The 23,627-nt window shown below is 39.2% G+C and overlaps 3 protein-coding genes across 8 annotated transcripts in view; 1 reads left to right on the plus strand and 2 right to left on the minus strand.

The window, feature by feature from the left end:
* Positions 1 to 641: 641 nt before the first annotated feature.
* LOC120804572 (nicotinamide/nicotinic acid mononucleotide adenylyltransferase 1-like) lies at positions 642 to 8,422 on the minus strand. The gene is made up of 10 exons (XM_040154084.1): positions 8,133 to 8,422; positions 7,904 to 8,043; positions 6,607 to 6,790; positions 5,546 to 5,670; positions 4,178 to 4,573; positions 2,437 to 2,456; positions 2,110 to 2,353; positions 1,573 to 1,751; positions 1,312 to 1,413; positions 642 to 1,167 (listed from the first exon to the last, which is right to left on the minus strand). Exons 2-10 carry the CDS (start codon positions 8,016 to 8,018, stop codon positions 1,108 to 1,110), a joined length of 1,425 nt encoding a protein of 474 aa, XP_040010018.1. The 5' UTR covers positions 8,019 to 8,043; positions 8,133 to 8,422; the 3' UTR covers positions 642 to 1,107.
* lzic (leucine zipper and CTNNBIP1 domain containing) lies at positions 7,958 to 10,766 on the plus strand. 3 transcript variants are annotated; one of them, XM_040152815.1, is made up of 7 exons: positions 7,958 to 8,057; positions 9,023 to 9,150; positions 9,310 to 9,445; positions 9,584 to 9,682; positions 9,832 to 9,927; positions 10,191 to 10,272; positions 10,367 to 10,766. In XM_040152815.1, the coding sequence occupies exons 1-7, from the start codon at positions 8,055 to 8,057 to the stop codon at positions 10,420 to 10,422; spliced, it is 600 nt and encodes a 199-aa protein (XP_040008749.1). In that variant the 5' UTR covers positions 7,958 to 8,054; the 3' UTR covers positions 10,423 to 10,766. The 3 variants fall into 3 exon arrangements, with proteins under 3 accessions (XP_040008749.1, XP_040008750.1, XP_040008751.1); XM_040152816.1 differs by lacking the exon at positions 7,958 to 8,057 and adding an exon at positions 8,418 to 8,714; XM_040152817.1 differs by lacking the exon at positions 7,958 to 8,057 and adding an exon at positions 8,722 to 8,832.
* A 2,820-nt stretch (positions 10,767 to 13,586) lies between these two features.
* clstn1 (calsyntenin 1) overlaps positions 13,587 to 23,627 on the minus strand; it is a 37,803-nt gene continuing 27,762 nt past the window's right edge. For all 4 annotated transcript variants that reach the window (XM_040152436.1, XM_040152433.1, XM_040152435.1 and 1 more), the window contains 7 exons: positions 22,950 to 23,098; positions 21,766 to 22,010; positions 20,694 to 20,864; positions 20,217 to 20,362; positions 19,891 to 20,026; positions 18,650 to 18,834; positions 13,587 to 16,957 (listed from right to left, as the gene is read on the minus strand). In XM_040152436.1, the coding sequence (XP_040008370.1) occupies positions 16,763 to 16,957; positions 18,650 to 18,834; positions 19,891 to 20,026; positions 20,217 to 20,362; positions 20,694 to 20,864; positions 21,766 to 22,010; positions 22,950 to 23,098 (1,227 nt within the window). In that variant the 3' untranslated portion in view covers positions 13,587 to 16,762. The remainder of the gene's footprint in view (positions 16,958 to 18,649; positions 18,835 to 19,890; positions 20,027 to 20,216; positions 20,363 to 20,693; positions 20,865 to 21,765; positions 22,011 to 22,949; positions 23,099 to 23,627) is intronic.

Here is a 23,627-nt window from a genome sequence, read left to right on the forward strand (position 1 = left end):
TGTTGCACATACACGTTTAATATTTCACTTGTTATATATGCGTATTTTGCTAGTTTCAGTCTAATGGTTTGCAATGCTAATTGACTGACTACCAGCGAGCTGCTCTAAGTTAAGAATATTCAGGTTTCTTATGCTCCCTTAAAAGAATAAACAACACATCCTATAGTTATTGATTAAATTAAATGTGCATGAACAGTCAGTGGGGCACAAGGTGATTACAAGAGGCTTTATTGGACTCTTTCGTGGTGCTGGGAGGTTAGTGCCAGAAGCTCTACATGGCAGATGAGTTACTGCACAACATATCATTTTATTATATGACAAATTTATTAATTACAGTTCTTGCCTCATCATTACATGTGGGATGAATGATGACACAGGCCAGTTCTATGATTGAGAGAACCGATAGCAAACAATCAGGAAAAATAAGTTAGTTTAATTACTGAAGATAGAATGATTTTAAAAATGACTGAATAAGAAAAGATGCCACTTCAGATTTCTTTCAAAATCCATTTTATTACACAAAATTCACATGAAACAAAACTGTATTCCAAACAACCTGGTGCCTCACTTTTTTTTTTTTTTTTTAAATTGTACACTGGGTATAGATGTATCTGCGTGAATGAGTGTTTTCAATTTTACAAATAGCTCAACCAAATGTTAAGATTGATAATAAAAGCCAGTGCAAAGAAAAGGTGCCTCAAATTTGTCTTATTGGACAGAAGACATTTGAAAGAAACAAAAAGTTAGCACTAAAGAGAGCCTGGAGAGGCAAGCTTTTTTTCAGCCAGCTGAAAGGAGCCATAAACATACTTGATGCTCAGTATTTTTAAAAATTTTTCATTTTAAGCCAGCAGCAACAAGCTAAAAACCAGTGTAGACCTGTATGTGACAAAAGTAATGCAGTGATGCCATCTACTGGTGCACAATCATACCCTGAAAGGACAGATGGTTTCACCTGAAATGAGCATTGACGCAACAGTATAGAGAAAATACCACAAACTGAACATTTACGGCAGTTTTGTTGTTCAGGGTTTAGAGTGGTGGATCCAACAAACTTTGACGTTCATCACAGAGTAACTTCTCCTGAAATAAAACTTTCGTTCTTCTTCACTCAGTCACATTCTTCTTAAAAACCTGCTTGCAGACCGCTCCTTCACAGTACATCTCCTGAGGATAATGGGTCACAGAAATATCAAATAAATACAATGTCATTAAATAGCACAGACATATAAATGTGGGAAAGTTAGTCAGTTTTAGTTTTGTGCATGATTTGGAACAAATATGATTAATAGCCCGTATTCATATTCTTACCAGATGTAGCTTGCCGTCTTCCATCCAGTGAGCCCAACCCCGGTTCTTCTTCTCTCCAATCTGTTCACACACCAGTTTATTCCCCTCCCATGTCACCAGTGACTGCACAGATGTCAGAGAAGGGGACAGAGCGCAAATCACATCACAGAACAGTTTTAGTAGCCCAAATAAAAGGTAAAACACATCACATGATCTACAAACCACCTGCAATCATTATGCTTATTATCACTTTCAACACACAACTCTCCCATTCATCCTCACCTTGACATGTATGTTGTCAAGTCCCTGGGTAAACTCCTCAAACTCCTGGCCCACTCTGAAGGAGATGGTGTAGTTTCGGAAGGTGCTGGCTGTTTTGATGATGTACTGGTCCCCCTGCTGCTCAATCACCTTCCTCAGCTTCAGCTTCAGAGCAATCTTTCGTAAGTAAGGGCTGATGCCTGGAATGACAGAAGGTGTTTTACCTGAATGTACAGAGTAAATATTGAGAGACAAACAATTTCCCTCCCTCACATATTCCCATGCATACCATAAATAACACTGAAACGATAGCACAGCCAAATGTTTGTTATCGCCGCGGTGGCAATGCATTTCACTTCCAGTGCTCTATTCACTGATGTAAAATTTTATATCTGCATGCATTTTACAGCACAATTAGAAATAGGTACAATTATATCTGTCCGTCTGTCTGTCTATACAATTATTGACAGACAGAAATGCAAATATCTCAAGTCTTTCAATACAGGTTTAGTATCAGAAAATTATGTTTGACTAAAACAACATGCTTTAAAGACTTACCCAGTGCAATCATGTAGCCCTCAAAGTTGACATTGCTGATGATGTCCCATGTACCACAGAGGCTGGCAGGCATTTTGATGACCTTTTTTTTCCTCCTTCTGAGATGTGTGTGTGTGAGTGTGTGTAAATAAAATGTGATCCTCAAGCTGCTGGGCTGATGAGGAGCTCTGAAAAGAGGCTGAGACACTGCTGTTTTGTGAGAGGCCCGGAGGTATAAAGGTAGGTGTGCCCTTAACCTCATTCGCTGTCACTTGAGGACCACGTGAGCATGAGGGTGGGGCTCACGTCAGTGCCAGGGTGTTGAAGGGAACGCCAGATGTGACTGACTTGTCCCGATGTGCAGTTTACTGAAAAATAAATTCTTAAACTTTCACTAGGAGTCACAGATTCATTGCACCCGCAGTTTTGGAGAGAGGTTGTTTCTACTGAGGTTAATTATGATTCTTTCCTGTAAAGTAGTTTCTTTCTTTATCCCATCATATTACAAGAAACAGTACATAGATGTGCATGCACGGTGTAAATATAGCAACTCAAAGGCTTTCTGCAATAAATTTTATCCCTAAAAAAAAAAGAAAACAAAAAAATCCTTCATTCCCACGGCTATGAACAAGTAACTTACTGAAGCACTTAATATTCTTATTTTAACTCAAATGATAATTATTTCCCAATGTGTTTTTTTTGGGGGCTAGTCCTTTTTTTTCCCAATTGTGCAAATCTTAACTGTGGAATAAACATCTTCTGGCTTCAAAGCGAACTCAGGATAAACACCTGCCGTTTTTATGAACACCACATCCTTCTTTACTAAGTGAACAATATTATTGACATTGGTGGTTACTCTGGTATGCAGCACGGAAGGTACTGATGCAACTCCATTTTGAGCTTGTCCAAACATTAAGGTGGTTTTTCTTCTCATGACTTCAATTTAGCAGCGAGCAGGTCAACTGCTCATAATTTTACGCAGGAAAAACCTTGCTTAGGTTGTTTTCCAGCTAAGACTCTTCATGTCATAGGCACCTGACACAGACATTAATGAACTGTTTAAAAGGATAAACATGGCTGTGATGTAATGAGAATCAACCAAAGTCTTAACCCAGTTACTTTCCATTGGACCTTTTAAATCAGAATAGTATACTCAGGTTTTTGATGTAATCTAATACCATTACTCCAACAGTAAAAGTGAATTAATTAGGCACTAACTTTAATACTAATGTGATGTAATCAGTTATGCTTTCATTTCAACACACTGCTATCACAGTGAGTCTTTAGTTGGTTGTGGTTTGTAATTTCAGTTGTTATCTTGTGTCAGTGATGATTACCTGAAAGATAAGTTAACCCCCCTGACAAGTGGCATTTTAATCAAACAGCAAAGGTGTCAATTTGGGGCTTCCTAACTGAGGATGTTAGGAGTTTCTTATCTGTGTGACAATAGCATCGTAACAGCAATGAAAAGCTTGCAAGGTGGAAAACAAAGAGGGATGTTTATTTAATTTGCTGTGAATACAAATCACACATTCATTTCCAAATCTGCAGCACTAGGTAAAGATTTTAAAGCATATTGCCTGCTTTTAACTTTTGCCTGAGGGAGTGCATCAAAATATTCTGCTCTAGGTAAAAAACATGCAATGAGTTGAGAAGAGTATAATGAAACGTGTCGGAAAAAAATTGTGGTAAAGCAAGTAAAAAGATTTAAAATAAATTTGTTCCTGATCATATTTCTTGTAACTCCAAACGTAATGTATGTAGGCTGTTTCACGCAAAGTTGTGAATCCCTAGTTCAATAAACACACACCAGATTTATATGACATTAAAATGACCTCCAAGCCAGTTAAACTGCTGCTCAGTTATTCTGTTTTTGACTTGTGTACTTTTCCACAGACACAAGCTAATTTATAGCAAAAAGTGTAACTGTCACTAAATCAATTCAATCAGGAAAATCTAGGAAGGCTTATCCTCTTAAAAGAAGCACTTGCACTGGTGGAAGCATAAGTTTTGTGTCTGATTTGTTTTAAATTCACAGTAAACCCACAGCAGTTGGTGCACACAGCTCAGCAGCAGCAAATTCCTCAGCTGGAGGAGGCACCCGTGTATCTCTGAAGGGGTGCTAGAACCACATCGGAATTTCTCTGCTCGCTCTCTGCACTGTAGAGGTCGTGCTCTACAATGTAGTGAACCACAGTGTCTGGCAGAAGGTACCTGACGCTCCGACCTCGGCAAAGTGCCCGGCGCACATGAGTGGCTGAGACCTCGTTGGTCACCCACTCGTGGACCACGTGGATGTTTTTGCGATACTTCCACAGCATGTCTGATTGGTGGATGAACTTGTGGGGGTCGCTGCCACTGCGGGTGATGCAAACCAAACCGTAGCAGCCTACAATCTCAGCGATATCCTCCTGCTTCCACAGATTGGGGATCCCAAAGGACTCCAGTACATCAGCCCCACACAGCAACATTAGATGAGGCCCATCTGGGCACAGAGGAAACAGCAATCAATCAATAAACAAACCTTATTTGTATTTAGTTTTTCTTAACAAAGGGAAAAGGTAAAAGAAAGGGTGGAGTAGAGTAGAAAACTATAAAAGCAAAGGCAAATTTAAATAAAAACATTGAGATCATCAAACATAGGAGCTTAAAAATTGAGGCCAGACAGAGAAGAGAATATTAAAATTCAAAAATGGAAAGCCAAAATCATAAGCAACATTAACTATTTATAAAAGCTTTTTTATACAAGAATGATTTAAAAAGAGATGTTACAGATGTGGCCTGTCTCATCTAAATGTTTAGTTATAATGGAGGTTAGTGTTCTCTGTTAGAAGGCAATGCTGGGAATCCTCTTCTGCGAGAGTCAAGTTATTTACAGTTTTGCAATCAATCATTGCTCTGCAGACTCTGAAAAACATACTGTAAATAAGTGTCAATAATAGTTATGACTTATTAACATCTTATTTCTTCATGAGTCATTGACTAATGGCACATGAATACATGGCACAGCATGCACTTCTGCTCCTGTGCAGTGCAGCCACATGCTGGAGATCCACAGTCAAAAATTCTTGTCACTACTGTGAAGAATTTTGTAAAACCAAGTAGTAAACGGACGTTATGTTCTATCTGTGTCATTGCTGCATGCTTAATTTCTTTTTCTTTCTTTCACCACTGGAGGTTCATCTCTCACTGTCTTACACCCTGTATGTCTTTACCGTAGGTGCTGTGATTGGGTGTCACCCACCACACAAGAACACACCCCGAGTATCCACATCTGTAAACTATTGTCTCCTGTTATTAAGTTAAGCAGAATACAGTAAAACATGGATACAATGGAAGCAGGATGAAACTTGCTGCCAGTCTGGAATCAGGGACTGTAAAAGGGGGGAGAGTAAAAGAGGACTGAGCAAACAATATTTAAGTTACACAATATTGTACATAGGCACACATGACCTACCTCTCCTTTTTTGATGAGATGAACTTCCAAAATAATTCTCCTCTATGCGTCTCTTTTTGGTGTACTTGACCCTGTCCACTTCATCGCTGTTCTGCTGTGCTGCAAGCAGTTTCTCATAGTGATGCCTAGGGGAATACAGAAGAAATTAATGTAACATCAAAAGATCAGATTTTTGACCCATCAGAAATTAAAGAGGGAGGGGGGGGTTGTGTAGGGCTAACTGCATTGCATACAGTTTCCCACACAGGAAATATTAGTCATATTGGCAATACATCAATAATTATCCAGCCAATACACTTAGATACACTGGATTAGAGTTTAAGTAGATGATTGTCCTTTAACTCTGGAGTAAAAGGTCATTTTTGTGATGGTGCTTTGCACTAAATATGTCCATTGTTTATTTGTTTATTTATTTCATAAGTTTATTTTTTAAAAACTCAACAGTGTCACATTTTCTTCACCTCAGGCTTATCAAATATATATACATACATTATTTATCATTAATTAATGATACAGTATATATATGAGATTGTAATTTATTTATTAATGAGCAATAATGTAACATACCAGGTCTGGAGTTTGGTTTAATGCCTTAACCATTAAATATATGTTTGATAATGGATTTAGAACCAGATTCTTCCATTTCTATTGGTATAGAATGCAAAGATGGCATTTTCTCTTTTAAAATAATTGAAAAATTTACACTGTGACTGCAAGCATTTTGCACTCTATGTATGAACAGCACAGAAGTCATGATACAAGAGTTACAACGATGCCTGGTTTAACTGTCATTATCATCTACAGCTGTTCTGTTAAGAGATTTGATGAATTGGTGGCTTGAGGTGGCTTGAGGTGTCATGACTGACGAAGAAGAATTAGAGGAAAACAGCAAGCAAACAACATCTGATTAAGGATACCAAAAGCTCTTACAGATAGGGCCTTAGAGTCTTTAGCAGATTTCTGTGCACGTGTAATAACAACTCAAGACAAACACATTACTAGCCTAGCCTGTAGCAAGCACAGGGACTGCCACTAACAAGACATAAGAAATATCAACTTACCGAACAACTTTAGCCGTCTCCACCCACTCAGGCTGCGAGCTCTCCCAGGGATCCACTGTGATCCAGTCTGAGTTCTCTGTGGCCAATCTGGCCATCTGCATACGGTGGTAGGCGTCAATCAAACCCTTCTTCTTATAGCCATCACCCACTGGAGAGATGATGCCTTTCACCACCCTGTACTGACCTTAGACACAAGGGAGGGAGTGTGATTAAACAGGTGATTAAAAGCAAAAGCACAGTAGATGCAAGGGAATTATTGTACTGTTTACTCCACTTTGTATGGTTTACAGCTATAGTTGCCAGCAACGTTTCAGATTAAGATTTTACATCTGTCTGTAGTAGATTTTAGATCAGTTTGTAAAATAGGATACATTGTTAACCACCCATCTGCACGTAAAGTAGTTAATGCTCCACCTTGACCAGCTACAATCTTAAAATCTTCATACACTTTTATGAATCAGTAATACCAATCTACTAATATAATATATATAATAAATAACTGTGACAGGTGCCATTCTGTACTTTTACTTTACTAAAATTATGAATGCAGAATTTCTATATGGGATATTTGGTATTTGGACTGCATTTATATAGCACTTTTAACCAAAACACATTTGCCTCACTTTCACCCATTCAAACAAACACTCACACACAGATGGCAGCAAGCTACCTTTAGGGGTTCAGTGTCCTTCCCAAGGAGATTTTGGCACAAGGATTAAACCACCAGCAACCTGCTCTACCTCTTGAGCCACATCCACTCCTTTTGGGAGTTTTTTAAACTCTTACACTTGTCGTGTTAATTCTTTTTTTTTTTTTAATCTGTTTTTTTTTCCTCCACTTTGTGGTAACTAAACATGCTGATAGTTTTGCCCAGGTTTTGAAATATTAGCCTCCCTGATTTCTGATTTCTCCCTCCAGTCCAACACGGTGGGGGTGAACTGAATTTCATTTTTAGTGCTCACAGCACTGAGAGATGCTTCGGTGGAGGTCTGTGGTTTGTCCGGGGTCGTGTTGCTGATTTTCTTAAAAAGTGATTTTTCAGTGCTATGACCACCTGAAACAAAATTCAATTCATCTCAAGTGTGTTGGGGGTGGGGGTGGAAATCGAAGAGAGGAATATCTCCAAACCGGGTCGAATGAAATCCAGACTATCTGGCTGGCTAGATGTCATTAGTGGTAGGTGAGAAAGTGTTTTGGTTTTTTTCTTGTAATTTGGGTAGACCGACACTTTAAAAAGAAGAAGCAGAGGAGGAAAAGGAGCATCACTCGAAAATATCTCATTTTCATTTCACTCAACCTGTGTCTTCCAGATGATCTCGAGCCAGTTCAAACATCCTCAGGTGCATGTTGGTGATGGGGTTGAAGGAGCCGCAGGCCAGCAGGACCACCGTGTTTGAATCGTGAGCCTCCATGCCTCATACTGGAGCTGGGTTTACACTACAACAGATATGGTGAGAAAAACAAAGACTTTAGTAAGTTAACTGTTGACGAGGGTCACATGTCAAAAACCTAGTTGGTTCTCTGACCTTTGTTGGGGTAAGCTCTGTATGTGTGTACCAGAATGAATCACAAAAAGTTAAGAAAATAAAAACTCTATGACATGGTCTGTTAGCTTCGCTTAACGTTAGCACCGTCATTTAATTATAAACCGCAGCGAAAGTTAGCTTCATCTGTAACCAGGCAACGAAAGATGAACGTACAGGACCTTTCAGCGGTCAACGCATGAACCCAGAACGGAGCTTGGACAACAAAGAAGGCGCTTTCTAGCACAGAGTAAAATAATGCCACTACACTTCGAACTAGCGGCGAGAACCAGCGGTGGCAAGCGGCTCGGTAATGTCACCTGCTTCCTCGAGTACGGACGTTATGGACGACATTACAGCTGATTGGTTGGGATCGAGCAGGCAGACAGCAGCCGCACCCACGCTCCTGAGCTACGTTCACAATCACAAACGCCTCGACAAAACACTAAATATCGTGTAACTGTAGCTAGTGTGTACGGAGATCAAATTCAGTGCTTTAGTTACTTTTGTGGTACATTCGCCAAGCTGATACCAACACTTAACTTATCGCAAGGCTAATTTACAACTGTTTGCACAAGGAGTCCGGTGAGATGTTTTCTTTTAGCGTGCTAGCTAGCCATTCAGCTAACTAAACAAATTTCACTGTCAAAACAGCGCGGTCTGAGCTTCAGGCAAATACATTCATCCACAGTTTGTCAATATAGTAAGTGTCTAGCTACATGTAGAACAGTTTTTCTTAGCTCCAGCAACGCCATTCGTAGGTCATGAAGACGGTCTACAGATAGCATGCTAGGTTGACGTTGACGTTGTCTGGTGGCAAACTTGGGCGATAATTCCCATCACGACCAGTGTCTGATTCCTCTCTTATTCTCTGTTTTCTGCGTTCGCCTTAGGTTGGAAATAGCATTTCATTAAGGAGGATGGCTTCTCGCGGGAAATCGGAAACTGGAAAACTGAGGCAAAACATGGAAGAGCAGCTCGACAGACTGATGCAGCAGCTTCAGGACCTGGAGGAATGCAGGTGTAGTTAAAGTCTCTTGACTGAATGAGTGGGGGAAAAAAAGAGGCATGTTATAGCTGGCAAGTGATGATGTGATCTATGCCAGAAAATACTATAAAGGCTTCTTAGTATCTTCTCATGTGCCTCTTAAGTTTCTCATCCTTTCTTTGTTTATTCCAGAGAAGAACTGGATGAGGAAGAGTACGAGGAGACAAAGAAAGAAACCTTGGAACAGCTGAGTGAATTCAGTGACTCTCTGAAGAAGATCATGACAGGAGACATGACACTTGTGGATGAACTCAGTGGGATGCAGCTGGTATGGACAATCCATGGATAGTCTGCAATTACTGTGTATTAAGGGCAACTTAGAGTGGTTATAGCTTATAGAAAAAGTAACTTCAAATGATCTGGTATAAACAGTGATTTTAAATTCTGATGTCTTTGTCATCATCAGGCAATCCAGGCTGCCATCAGCCAAGCATTCAAAACCCCAGAGGTGATCCGACTTTTTGCCAAGAAGCAGCCAGGACAGCTGAGAACCAGACTAGCAGAGGTTTGCACTGCAATATTTAGAATATGATTTTTGTTTTTGTTTACGCACACTGCTGTAGAATTAACTCAACCGCTCGGTCATAGCTGAGTGTTTAACTGTGCATTGCTTGGCCTGAAAATTGTCCCACTGCTGTGTGACATTCTGCGCAGATGGACCGAGATGTCATGGTGGGGAAACTGTCGCAGGACGTGTACATGCAGCAGAAAATGGAAATCCTCACAGCCTTGAGGAAACTGGGAGAGAAGGTGAGGAATGCTCACGCCACAGATGCAACATCTTTCCATGGGTTCATGGATGATTCACGGGCTGGCGTTCGTCAGTCCACGTGAACTCTTAAAGCTGCACTGACTTCTTTTAGTCATTTAGGTGTCACAAGGCTGACAGACCAGTTGAAACAACAGGCTAAATTTCCTTTCAGAGGAAGCTGTAACATTTAAAACATGTTATTATTGCCTGATCAGAGCTTAAAATTAACGACACATTTTTTTTTTTCTGTCTGGTCTGACAGCTTACTACAGAGGATGAGACTTTTCTCACTGAAAATGCTACAGCTACCCTGAGCCAGTTTGAAAAAGTGACTGCAAACCTAGGTGAGAAAAAAGAAACGGGACTTCACAGAAATGTTTAATTACACAAATCATTGGATGAACATTGACGTTTATCTTGTTTTGCTTTCTTTTTCAGGGTCCGAAGACAAAATTATGGCTTTAGCTAGCTCTGGTGTGAAAACCAAAGCGTAGTAATTCTACAAAATGTTAATTTTAACTCTGTGTCTTTGTTATTACCGAGAAACAAACGTGTCAATTGATCGTTGATTGTGTAAATAATCAGTGCACTTCTAGGTGTTGCTGTGGACGCTAACACTTTTTAACAGTATTGTTTTATACCCCTCCACTTTTGTAAATGTCTTTTATCTATCCAGATAAGTGTAATATTGTATTATAGGTACGAGTATATGATTTGTTTAATATGAAGACGTGCATGAATGTATATGATAATCGAGGAAGTTCACGAGAAATATTCTGTTGGGAATTGTGCTATATTGGGTTGCTGTGTCTGTCTGTCTTAAAACCTGAAAATTCAACAGTGGTATTTTTAAGATGTTGATTTCCTGTGTGAGTGCTGCAAATACTCAAGATTTAATGTTATTTTAACTAAACTGTGCTGTGTACAGGGCTTTGCATAAAACAACAGAAGTACCACATGAAACACAACTTCGAAGTAATGAAATGACATTACATGGAGTATGCATATAGGACAATTTGACAGTATCCAACAGTTTGTCAGCCTAGAGATTCTCATAATCACATCATTCACTATAAATTTTCAAAGCAGTCGAGCAGTAAATGCATCCAGATAGTCGGTACTTTAATCACAGGTACGTTAGCCACAAAAAGGTTTCAAATTGTTGAATGACTCGAAAAATGTGAAAACACATGCAAAATATGATATTGACAAAGTGGGACGGTGGTAACAAGTCACAGCTCTCATCACAGGAATAGATGGAAACATAGCAGAGTAGTTAGTAAACACAATTAAGGCCCATACTCCAGATTTTCTGACCAGTCTGTCTCAAAAAATATTGACTTTATAAGCCTCCTAAATTGAATTGCCATTTGTAAACTGCATTTCCAAATTTAGTATTAAGAACATAAAAATATGATCAGTTTCGGACCAGTCTGGCTGTAATGTGACAGGAAATCCACTCAGTGGATTTGTTGCCATCTGTTAAACATCGTGGGGGGTCCTGTGATGGTTTCAGCAGCCATCTCATGAGAGTTATTCACTCTAATGAATAGAGTTTGTGGTTATTTAACAGTCAAGGAACATCAGGCCACGTTGCAGTGCCAGATGCAGCCTGCATTGTTGTTCAGTGTCCTCACACTGCAAAAATTACAAAGGTAAAGTAAAAACCCTTCCAACATCTCGAGAGCACTCTAGAGGGGTAAGAATGAGGTAGATTTTCCCTTTTTTTTAAATCTCTAAAATTACGAGAGGATCATCTTGAAAATAAAAGAGTACAATATGTCATTACACAGAGTTTAGCACACATTGGAGAATACATTTCCTACTAAGGAATAGGATTTGTAAGGTTCTTTGTTAGGTTCTGTATATTTATACTGTATATTGTCAGGTGTCTCCATTATTTTGTCTACCCTCTGTGTAGTCATTAATTATCAAGCATTTCAAACTGTTCTTCAGTCGACAGCTGTAGTTTTAAATTGGCATTTATCAAGTGCTGTGTTGCATTATATTTCATCTTCAGGTTTGACTGGTTGAAACTATTTAGACCTTAACAACTCAACAGTGTTTATAGCATCATTGTTTTACCTGTGAAATCCTGTTACACTTAATTGATATTCAGCTTTTAGGCCTTATTACTTTAAATGTGAGAAAAAATTAGTTGCAAATGTTGTTTATGCTTGTATGTGATTTGATTTTGATTTTTTTTACCAGTGAAATTCTGTTGCACTTTTTACTTTTGGGCTTCAAAGAATTTTATTTTCACCACCAGAGGACACTAATGCCCAGGATTTAAAACACTTTCAGAGGCACTACTCAGGGCGTGTACCAACAACACTACAGTCCTGGTCAAATTTACTGGCATGCGAAAACATAATCCAGAGTATCTTTAGAAATAAATGCTAATTAACCAATTCTGTGTCCAAGGTTACTGAACCTGGAGAAAAAAAAACAATTTGCACAATAGTGAAATAATACAAAACACAAAATGTACTCCAGACACAATTATGGCACCTTTCACTAATATTTGGTTGCAGGACCTTTGGCAACAATGGCAGCCTCTAAACATTTTTGTGGCCATCTAGAAGCCGCTTGCAGTTGTCTGCTGGTAGTTTCTGCCACTCTTCCACTGCTATGCATTCAAGCCCTTTTAAGTTTGCAGGAATCCTTTTTGCAATGGCAGATGGAAACTGGACTTTGTTGGGCAATTGAGGGCAAGTCCAGTTGCCCTCGATTCAACTCTTCTTGGAGTTGGATACAGTCCATCTTCTCCTTTTCAACCATTATTTTGTGCTGATGGAGGTGGGCTTTGGGTCGTCCTGCTGAAAGACCCAAGACCTTTGCCTGAAACCTAGTTTTCTGACACTGGGTAACAAATTTTGCTCTAAAATGCCTTGGTAATCTTCTGATTTCATTGGCTTATCTATAAAAGTTTTTGCAAATATTAGTCTTGCCTTTTTTTTTTTTTTTCAATACTGGTGTCCTCCTTGGCTTTCGCCCATGGAGCCGTACTTGGTTAAGTCTGCGGGCCTCAAACCACCACTCCAGATTACTCCAGGTCAGCCAGAAACCCTTTAGATGTCTCGTGTAGTTTTTTTTCCACAATCTGCATCAACCTTCAGACTTGAGTTTCCTCTTAGCACCACGTCCTGCGAGCGTCTTTAACAGATTTATGACTGAAACTTGTTGATAACGTTACGAGCTGTTGAAACAGGGATTTCAACAGCTCGTAACTTGTTATATTTTTTGATAATAGCATTTCTGATGCTCCCAGACAACTCTCTTGTCCTCATCGATGTCAAAAAGAAACTGAAAACAATAAGTCCCTTTTTATGCAGTAAAACTATCATTCATTGGTTAATTCAGGTCATGTGGACACTGAAAATTAAGCACAGGTGAGTTTTTTTTTTTTTTTTGAGGAACTAATTTCAATTCATCAAAAGGTTGCCAATACTTGTGTCCAGTGTACATTGTATGTCAATTTTTTATTTTACTATATTGTTCAATAAATTTTGATATTTTATGAAATATTGTAACAATATTCTAAATTCTGTACTTAAAATTCAGGGGTGCCAATAATTTCAACCAGGACTGTGTGTTTACACTAGTGATTGACTTAGAGTACATGCAATGATTGAAGGAAAACAGGAACAGACAGAAGTTATACCCCATCTCATCATCCTTTTATTTTGTTTGTGAGCAAGCATCAGCTTCACTACAATTTGTCTTTCAATTGGTAGAAAAGTGAGAGCAGCTCCAACAAGCACAAAGGAAGCATCCAACCAGTCAAAAAACAGTCACCCTCCATTTTGAGCAGATTTTTAAAAGAAAAACAAAAAAATATTTATCTGGAGTGTTGTGGACGTGTGAAACAGACAGTATGAGAATCAGTAGTGTATCATGTCTCCTTTCTCACTCCAGTCTCATAACCCCACATGGAACGTACACAAACTCGTGGTTCATGCAAAGTAAATTCCCCTTACACTTAGTGTTATTACAATATGGCTGCATTTCAGCTTGTTAGGCAGTGACATTCAATTCAACCAACTTACACTTAGTTCAGGGGCTGATCAGAAAGCATATAACCCAGTGTGCACATATCAGTGACCCATGATATTGTACTTTAAACTGTAGATGAAATGTGGACATTAAGTGTTTGACATGATGAAACTGGGAATTTCAGAGTCGACAGGCTTATATTCTTGTGAATTTCATGCTGCCCTCAGAATCATTCCTCAACAACTCAGGCAATAGGACGCTGTTCAACATTACCTTCCACTAAACACAAATAGGTCAATTAACAGTATACCCATGTATCCTGCCAAAGCAATCCCATTACGTACTGTGCATCTTTTTAAAGGTGGATTCCGTCAATATAATTTAGTACAATATGATTTAGTACAATATCTATAGAAGATACAATATGGTTCTACTTCCTCTACACATCAACATGGACACCTGACATTTATGTGAAATGTTTGTCACTTTTAATAAAACTAGCAGTGGACTATTGTTACAACAAACAAAGAAAAATGTCATCCCCAGCTCTGTAAGAAATCTAGCACTAAACAAATACAAATGAAAAAAAAAGCTACAAATAAAAGAGCATGGATTAGTGTTTTTGTTAGACCTGCTAATTTCACTATGATCGAAAAAGGCAAAAGGCACTCCCATCTCAGCCGGCTCAGACCTGGCCTCCTTTTTACAAGTCCAAGTTATCATGGAGGGGAGACTGTTCACTAAATTTCCACCAAAGACCTCTAAAATTTATAAATTAATTGAACTTAAAAGTCAAACACAACTGTGCGACTCAAATCCTCCAAAGTAGCCTGGAAACTGTCTCCAATGAGAGCCTTTTATGTGTTTCTGATAATGCCACATTCTGCTCACTGCAATGCCCCAAATCTGATCTGCTTTTATTAATGTAGGTTTGGGAAATTTTTTAAATTTTACTTGGTACCCAAAAAAAAATGAGACAAACACTAAATAGTTACTGTCTGAGAGGACAAAGGTTGGACACATGATCCCAATCAGTTGTATAGGCTTTATACTAATACCAGAAGGAAAATAAGTTTACCAAATGTAAACACATATCTTAGAACAACTCTACAGTACAGTTTCATGTACAATAAAATCTAGTGGTCTAATGCAAAAAATATTTCATTTTAAAGATTCAAACAAGATGATGATTCATTTTTAAAGTGTTCTCCTATTGTAAATTATGCAGTCATGCTTTCAGTTGTAATCCCATAAACTACAATGCAGACAGCTTATTTTGTAATACGAAATCAGTTTAAAAATGCATCTAATATATGTGTTATTATTTCAGCTTAAATAGCCGTGCCATGGAAGTTAAAGTTGCAACAGAGAAATCCTGAAAAGTACTTTCGTTCCACTTCTCTTCCCAAAAACAATGTCAGCAACTGCACTATTCAACCAGACACCACTGAAGCTCTGTCTGTCATAAATCTGCTTCTTCCGTAGTCTGAAGGGTTTTTTCCTCCCTACTTCTGTCAGCACAGCACGACTGGGACATGGGCGAAAGACTTTTTAAAGCTGCTGAGGAAATCTCTCTATTTGTCCAAGTACACTGGCAGAAATGTTCATATTTTTCATATTTCAAGATTAACAGAACTACAGAACCTGCTGGTCTGGTGTTTGTACCCTTCCACACAAAATGTCGATTTGTACATTAGCATTTCTCTGAGTATGATTAATTTGAACGAAAAGAAAATCCCTTCTGTACAACAGTGAGATCTATTGGGAATGAAATACACGTGACGCCTGGAGTAGAGCATTGCCACCTGTGCAAGCAAAGCAAAGCATGTATGAAGCTGAAACCATCGACCAGTCCTGCCTACAAGAAAGTAAAAGAAATTATTTTTCTCTTTGCAAAAAATAAAAGACAAAATAGACACCACTTTGTCATGGAAACCTCCGCTTAACAGTCCTGGGTTTCTCAACATGAAGCAGAAATTTTTGTACAAGCATGATGGAACAGCTTTTGCGGAAATTTTGCAACATGCTACAGCCTCTGTGACACAAATATTCTACATTACGTACTGCGTCATTTTAGATATTGGACCCTGTTGAGTAGGCCTTCACTAACACATCGACTAATTACATGGTTTCTTTATATTTACAAAATCTTTAAAAAGCAATTCATTTCTCTACACATGACTTGTCAATTATCCTCATGCACTAAAACAAAAAGAAAAAGAAAAGAAAATAGCATTTTGTTTCACTGTGGACTACAAGTCAAAAAAACTCAAGTCAAAGCTTTACGTGAGTTTAGAGGCAAACAAATCTAAAAGCATTAAGCAAGAATATACATCAGGGAAAAAAATTATTCTTCATTTGAACGCCTTACGTCAGAGAAAACAAAAAGTGCAGGGTTGGCTTCCTCACACAGTTCAAAACAAATGTAGGCCAAGTTTTCCTGGGAATTAAAATATAATAAATAAAAAAATAAACAGTAAAAATCAGCAATCTGGTGATGATTACACTACACTGAGTACCACCACTAAGATAACAACAGGAAAACCTTGACCATATATACGCCGAAGGGAATTTTTGTTTTTGTTTTTTATATTTTTACATCATGGCTCCTTTGACATGAAACTGTGAGGGAGGGGGGTGTGAAGCAGTGAGTATGAGGATCTGAGTTGGTGTGAGTTGGTGGTGTATGCGTGTGTGTGTGTGTGTGTGTGTGTGTGTGAGTGTGTGAGTGTGGGAGAGTTAGAGAGAGAGAGAGAGAGAGAAAGAAAGAGAGAGCGAGAGAGACCTTATGTTGAGTGTCATCTGTGTTTGTTGATGTGTGTGTCTGTGTATGCTGTTTTAGTAGGTGAGGGTGGAGTCGTCCCACTCCAGCTGTTGCTGTCTGCTGGCCCCCTGCTGGTCTTCCGGCTCCCCGCCCTCCTCATCTTCGCTACTCTCTGACTCAGCGCTCGTGATGTCATCTTCCTCCTCTCCATCCTCGCTCTCATCCTCCTCTTCTTCCTCCTCCTCACTGCTGTGCTGGTCCTCGTACGTCTGCATTAGATACAGAGGGGGAGAGGGGTTGTTTGTGGAGTGTCACTTTCTGATACAAGAATTTTTATTTCTAGTGATTTAAACTGCTTTCTAAGGCTTTATTTTAAATCAAATAAAAGATTATATAAAGATATTTCGAGCCATTAAACTTGTCTTAGTGTCTGGGCTTTTTCTCCATGTCATGATGATATGATCATATCATTAAAATTATTCTACATATGTCTGTTGTTGAAGTTAATGTGTCTAATCAAGCTGTGACGTGCCAAACATCTGGCCCATCCCTAATGGGATTAGAAGAAACTGCTATTTTACAAAACATGCATCCTGTGAAAGCACATGTACAAAAACAAAAGAGCAAAGGAATGTCAGACATCACACGTTTTTGTGGACAAAATCCAAAGGGACTGTATACTGAAAAGAACTGCTACAAGCTTGCACAAACTGCTGTTTTCTGATTTCTCACCTTTCTCCAAGTTAAAATGTTTCATATGTGTGTCCTCTATATTCACAAAATCAATGTCTGTTTTTATCTTACTACACAAAGTATTGCACAGTTCCCGGAAAAAAGGATAACAGAACAGAACTCCCTTTCTATATCATTCAGACAGTACATTGAACAAATCTGATCATCATCTTTCAGACTGACACATCGTCCAGTTTCAGCAGTAACTTGTAAAGTACCAGATCTCAGCAAGGCACATTAAGACCTTTACTTCTCAGTACTATAATCATAATTTATCATCCCAAATGTACACAGTTTTGATTTCATTGATGATATATGATATATATCGATATTGTAAAATATACTCTTTAATATTGTGATGATTTCAACCATATCAACCAGTCCTAGTGATTGGCCCCAATGGCAATAAAGCATAACTGCTTTAAAAATTTAACTTCGATACCTGGGCATCTGGTAACAAGATGTCAGTTAACTGCACACAGCAAACACACCACACACTTGATGATACCAAAAGGACAAGAGAAATAAAAGATCTAATGCTCAGCATCCAGCTTTTCTGGATGCTCACTGACCGCTGTTCAAGAAAAAAAAATCGTTTATTCCAGTTTTCAAGTAACCGTTCATCATTTCCTGTGGTTGAACAAACAAATCTACTACTCAGGTAATAAGCATTTGATGCTCTTTTCTACAGCAACGCAACTTTGTAATTTGTGCTATGACAGACTTTATCAGCTGTAAGTACTACAACCGAACACTCAAAGCAATTCATTTAAGTTAAAAGTTGTTTGTTAAGTAAAGAAGCTAGCTGCTGGGTCGATTAGTATAACTCATTAATTAAATTAGTTGCAATCCAAACACAATGATTCAAGAAGTTATGAAGACAAAAATATTGTTACTGCTTTCTTTGCTGGGGCACAAAAAAAAAATTCAAAATCGCCACGGGACTAACTGGCTGCACAAAATTAATCTGAATATGATTCTTTTGTTTCAATTAGCGAGGAGAAACACCACAAATATCTACAACAAAGTCTTTCCCCCATGCCCACAGGACTGTCAATCATGAAAGCTAAGATAAAACTAGGGCACAGTCGCAACAAGGTGTCTGAGCTGCAACGCGACCACATTTTGTTGAGTAGTGAAATTCTGTTAGACAGCTTTTCACTGGTTAATCGGCAGAAAATGTTCACTAATAATACCTTGCTGCAAACACTCTGTTTTTTTTTTTTTACCTCCATGGGGTTGACAGTGATGGTGAGAGCTGAGTCATCCCAGTCCATCTCGTTCTCCTTGCCATTCTCCTGGTCTCTCATGGTTCGCTGGTGTGCAGCTCGGATGCGGAACACACCCAGGATGATCATGAACACCAGGAAGCTAACACACACCACAATGACAATGGTGGCAGCGCTGGGAACCACTGAGAGGAAGCAAAGACGCAAACAAACACACAAACGCAAAATGCCAGGTTAGACGTAAACTATTTTCAATTTGTACATGGGCACATTCATACATAAAAACCCTGTTACAGACACTGCTTCCGTGTCTGTGTGAGGGCATTTCAAGGGCTTCAGCTTCATCGTGTACCAGCACCAATGTTAATGGGCTCTTAGTAAACCGAAGATAAATGCTTTCGGCACTTCTAGGTGTGCATCTTTCTTAAATAGCTCCGCCTGTCTCCTGCCAACCTGCTCCACTGTGCTCCGTATTTGCAGGAACAGTCCTCTCTTGTCTGGCAGCGGGCCTAGTGAGCCTGACAGCCTAGAAGATTATTGAAGCCGGGAAATAAAAGGTTGTGAGCACCGCCCGTACAGATGTCACAGACAGCACTCAAGTGTAATCCCTAAACTTGTGTCAGTAAAAAAAAAAAAAAAAAAAACACAACAGATAAAGAGCCAGCGTTTCATACATGCCCTACTTCTGATGTAATCCATCTGCAGTAATACTTGCCATATCAGAGGCCAAATTATTTTTCTACAGCACAACAATGAAGCAGATGGCTGGTTTGATTATGTTGTTTGGTATTAACTTTAACAGGGGGGAGTTTCAGTAGGCTGCTGTCAAGTTAAACAGGATCAAGTTGATTCACAATTCAGCAAGTGATTGTAAAATATATATCACGATGCCAGAATTTTTTTTTAGGCAAGAAAAACAACAATCTCTACATGTGTAAGATTCAGTGTTACACCAGAATTTGTTTGGTGGAAGTGGAACTGAAATATAAATTTTATTTTTTTTTTGCGTCTTTTAATATGATGACCAGTTCAACAAACTTACTAATTGCTGCTATTTTACTTTGGTGAGATGATTATACAAGACTACAGATATGCATCAGCGGAAAGGCTTTCTATGTGCTATATGCAACGTGGAAGAAAGCGGGCACAGTCTGGGTTTGTAAGATCAAAAGGACAAAGAAAAAAACTTTCTGTATTGTATTTGAACCCTAACATTTCACATGGCTTCCATGTTGCAGTACCTGAGGCCTGGTGAGCGTTGACCAGGTTGTGACCAGACAGATCCACAGAGGCATGATGGACGGGGTTAATGAAATTGGGCTGCACCATGGCATTGTTAACATGCTCCAAGGGATTGGCTGTGTGGATTACGTTCACCTTGAGAGTAAAAACAGAAACACACATTTAAACTGTCTGAAACACTTGTCAACAGATCTCCAGTTTAGATGAAGCTGAAGTACTGTGAGGGGAAACAAGAATGCTTCACTGACACGAGGGCATGATTTGCAATCCTCCGTTGTGAGTGCGTCACTGTTACGTGACATTACTGACAAATGGTCAGTCATACCTCGACCTTGAAGTCATTGCTGATGTAGCGACCGTTGAGCTCAGAGCAGACCAGCTTGAATTTCCTGTCAAAGAGAGCCTCGGTGTGCCAGTTCTTGTAACGGATTAGGTGCAGGACCTGCTCATAGTTGGCCATGGTGTTCACACCTGGAACACACAGAGAGGAGCTTGTGTCAAAGAAAAAACTGATCATTAATCACCAGAAAATGTCTCCATACTAGAGGACAACATAGTAATGTTGTGAAATACAAAAGTGTGTTATTTAAGATGATTTAGAAATGTTTCCTTACAATGGACTACTACACTGACAGACAGTAGATTTGATCTAAGTAACTGAATTCATATCACAGTTTGAATTCCTAAAATTGAAATACTTGCACACATACAGTATAAAAGATTATATTTCTTATTCGTTTATTTCTGAAGACTCAGCTTTATACAGATTACTTTCTATGTAAAGCTGCTCTGTGCTCTGTACCTGTGATGACAAGGCCCAGGTTAGAAGAGCTCATCTCCAGACCACGCTGCTGCAGATGGGACATGTCCACCTCCAGGCTCTCATGCTCCCCATCCAGTTCGTCTCCCACCACTGTCACTTCACATGTGTCCAGGTTGTGCATGATCTCCTCTGACACCACTGTCTCTTGGACTGAATGAATATTGGGGGGAAAAAAATACAATGATAAGTTGTAGGGCTCTACACAAATTTATGATTGTCCATTGTGTCTGTAATGTACGAGTTTGCTGTTAGGGTTCATTCTGAAGTGTTAACACACCAGCACTGGAAGTTTATAAGCGATAACAGTTCACACAGTTCTGTACATTTGGAAGACAGCTCAGAAATGCATATACAATTGAAAGGTATTTTTAATATTTCATTTTACTATATTTTAATAGCCCACCTGAGGCAGCATGTCTTCTCCATTCTGCTTATTAAACAAATTACTATTTCAAGCACATTCATTTTTCACCTTTTGATTCTGTGGAAGCTCCTAAAAAGTGATTCTTGACCATCTACACAGACATCTATCTCTTGTTTGCTGGTTGTGTAAGGTGGGGCAGGGTAATGCAGGTAATAGCAGCAGATCTCTGTAAGCTCTTTGTCCCATATGGCCTGCTGTTCACCACAGGACATCGTATGTCCCTGTATCTGTGTCAACCTCAGTGCACGTCTATCGTCTTTCCTCCTCTTAGCTCATATATAGGCCTAACAGATGGCATGGCTGGTCCACTGACCCCTCCCATAAAGTAGTAAACAACTTCTCTTTTCTCGCTCCCTCCTTCTTGCTCTGTCTCTTCGTCCTCCATACATAATCCACAGCAACTAATGTATATCTACACAGCTATCAACTGTCTATTCACTGTGCTCAAAAGTAAGATTACATATATTGCAGTATTAAAGTATAAAGTCAGTGTATATAACTCAGACGATGAACAGGCTATTAAGTGAAGAGTACAAGTAGTCCACTAAAAAATGGGTTAGCTATAGCTACAAATTCCCTTTAACATTATCAAGGGTTACTTAGGCCTGTTGTGTGCATTTCTCTTACCCGTGGGGTCATCATCAGCTCCTTCTGCAGCTTCAGATTCGGCGTCGGCTTCTACTTCGCGGGTGATGGTGCTCACGATGCGTAGCTCGGGGAACAGCGTCACACCTTCCTGGCTCTCGAATTCAGCAGCGCTGCGGGCGAAGTGGTCAATTCCGCTCAGGCTGATCTTCGGTTCTTCGGGCTGCAGTACCATCACATAACCCTCAGCATCTGGCACCGTTACGCAGGACTCCTCATTGAAGCATCTGGGGGAAGATTTCAGTTTGAATACTTTTAGCATTTTTTGATGAAGTTGCTGGTTCTCCCTCTGCTTTTAAAGACAAAAGTGGTATTTTGAACTGCATTCATAATCTAATTATGTATGTCCAGCTTAGGTAGGGTGATTGAGGAAAGATATAACACTTAGATGACTGTTACAGGTTGATAACATAACATAACAAATAACAGTGAATAAATTTGAGTGAACTGGACTGCTAACTGTGTGTAAGGAGAAGGAGCCAAGGAACTCAGGGGTGACTGCAAACTGTTGTGTATCTCTACATATAAAAAGCTCACTGCAGTTCTTCCTCTACATTCATTTAGATGTAATGGCACCACCAGCTGGAAAGTTGGCCTCACATGTAGAAATTGTAGGTATAAGGAAAATTATTCATTTGGTTCAATTGTTCAGTCCACCCTATATCACTTAGTGTTGATGCAGATTTGCATATGCAAACAACAACAAATATTAAACTGCAACACTAAATGCAACTGATCTTGGATGAGACTCAGCAAAAAGCTGTCTTAATACATTCTTTTCATACATCATCTGTAAATGCACTGCTGTTTTGTCTCTCACATTTCACCCTTTGAACACATCATTCTTATCAAAAATCTACATCAAAAACATATAGAAAATTAAATACAGAATCATACAGCTCTTCTGTCATTCTTCAACACCAAAACATCTCGTTTTCTCTCTTTGTTATGGAAATCAGAGAAAACTCTTGACCTCTATTTTAATTCAACAAACCATCCTTTTAATAAAAGCAGAAACACGAACCCTCTCTGAATGTCTATTAGGCAGAAAGAACCTGTCTGATGAACCTTGGGCTGCTGATTACTGACGGATGAGACGACGCGACAGAGACCAAGCAGAGAAGATAATAACAAGTGGTGAAGTATTTTTGGCTTTTGCTACTTACTTGACAGTGGTGGAGATTCGAAGGTGTCTGATGCCAGGGGTCGGAAACTGGCGGGAGTTCAAGTAGGAGATGTGCTGCATGACCTTGTCAAAGGCATCGATGTCGTCGCCCTCCACGGTCAGAGAGGACAGGTTAGGGTTGAACTCCACCTGAGAGAAGAAAACAAGGTGACATTTGTGTCCTAAAGCCATGCTTTCATTTAAACCCAAAATGGGTTAGAGTGTGCTGTCAGGGTCACACTAAGCAAATAATAAAACAAGTGCCAAGCCAGTTTAAATCATTTACCATGTGTCACATACAAAAAACTTGTACACACAGCCCTGGAGAACCTGACATTATTATTCTGAAATGGTCTATTTGTAGCCAATATATGTTGCCTTCATGTTTTTTTTTTTTTAATTTTATGTAAAAATACCTTTTCGCTCAGAGCAGTAGATACTAACTTTGGGGCCAGGAACCGCCAAATGACTGACAAGATAGAAAATAATTTGTTGTTTCTAATTTTTTATGGTAAGACACTGGATCACCACACTTCTTCAGGCCTTGACAAATTGTTCAAATAATTCTTCAACTGCTCACAATTCAAACGAAAATGCAACCTGTGAAAGGAGCTGAGAGGAGACTTTGCTTCCCCTTTGAAGGGTCACAAGTCCAAAAAAGGTTGGGAACTCAAAGTTA

This window comes from Xiphias gladius, chromosome 18, assembly GCF_016859285.1.
Source record: "Xiphias gladius isolate SHS-SW01 ecotype Sanya breed wild chromosome 18, ASM1685928v1, whole genome shotgun sequence".
NCBI classification, from domain to species: domain Eukaryota; kingdom Metazoa; phylum Chordata; class Actinopteri; order Istiophoriformes; family Xiphiidae; genus Xiphias; species Xiphias gladius.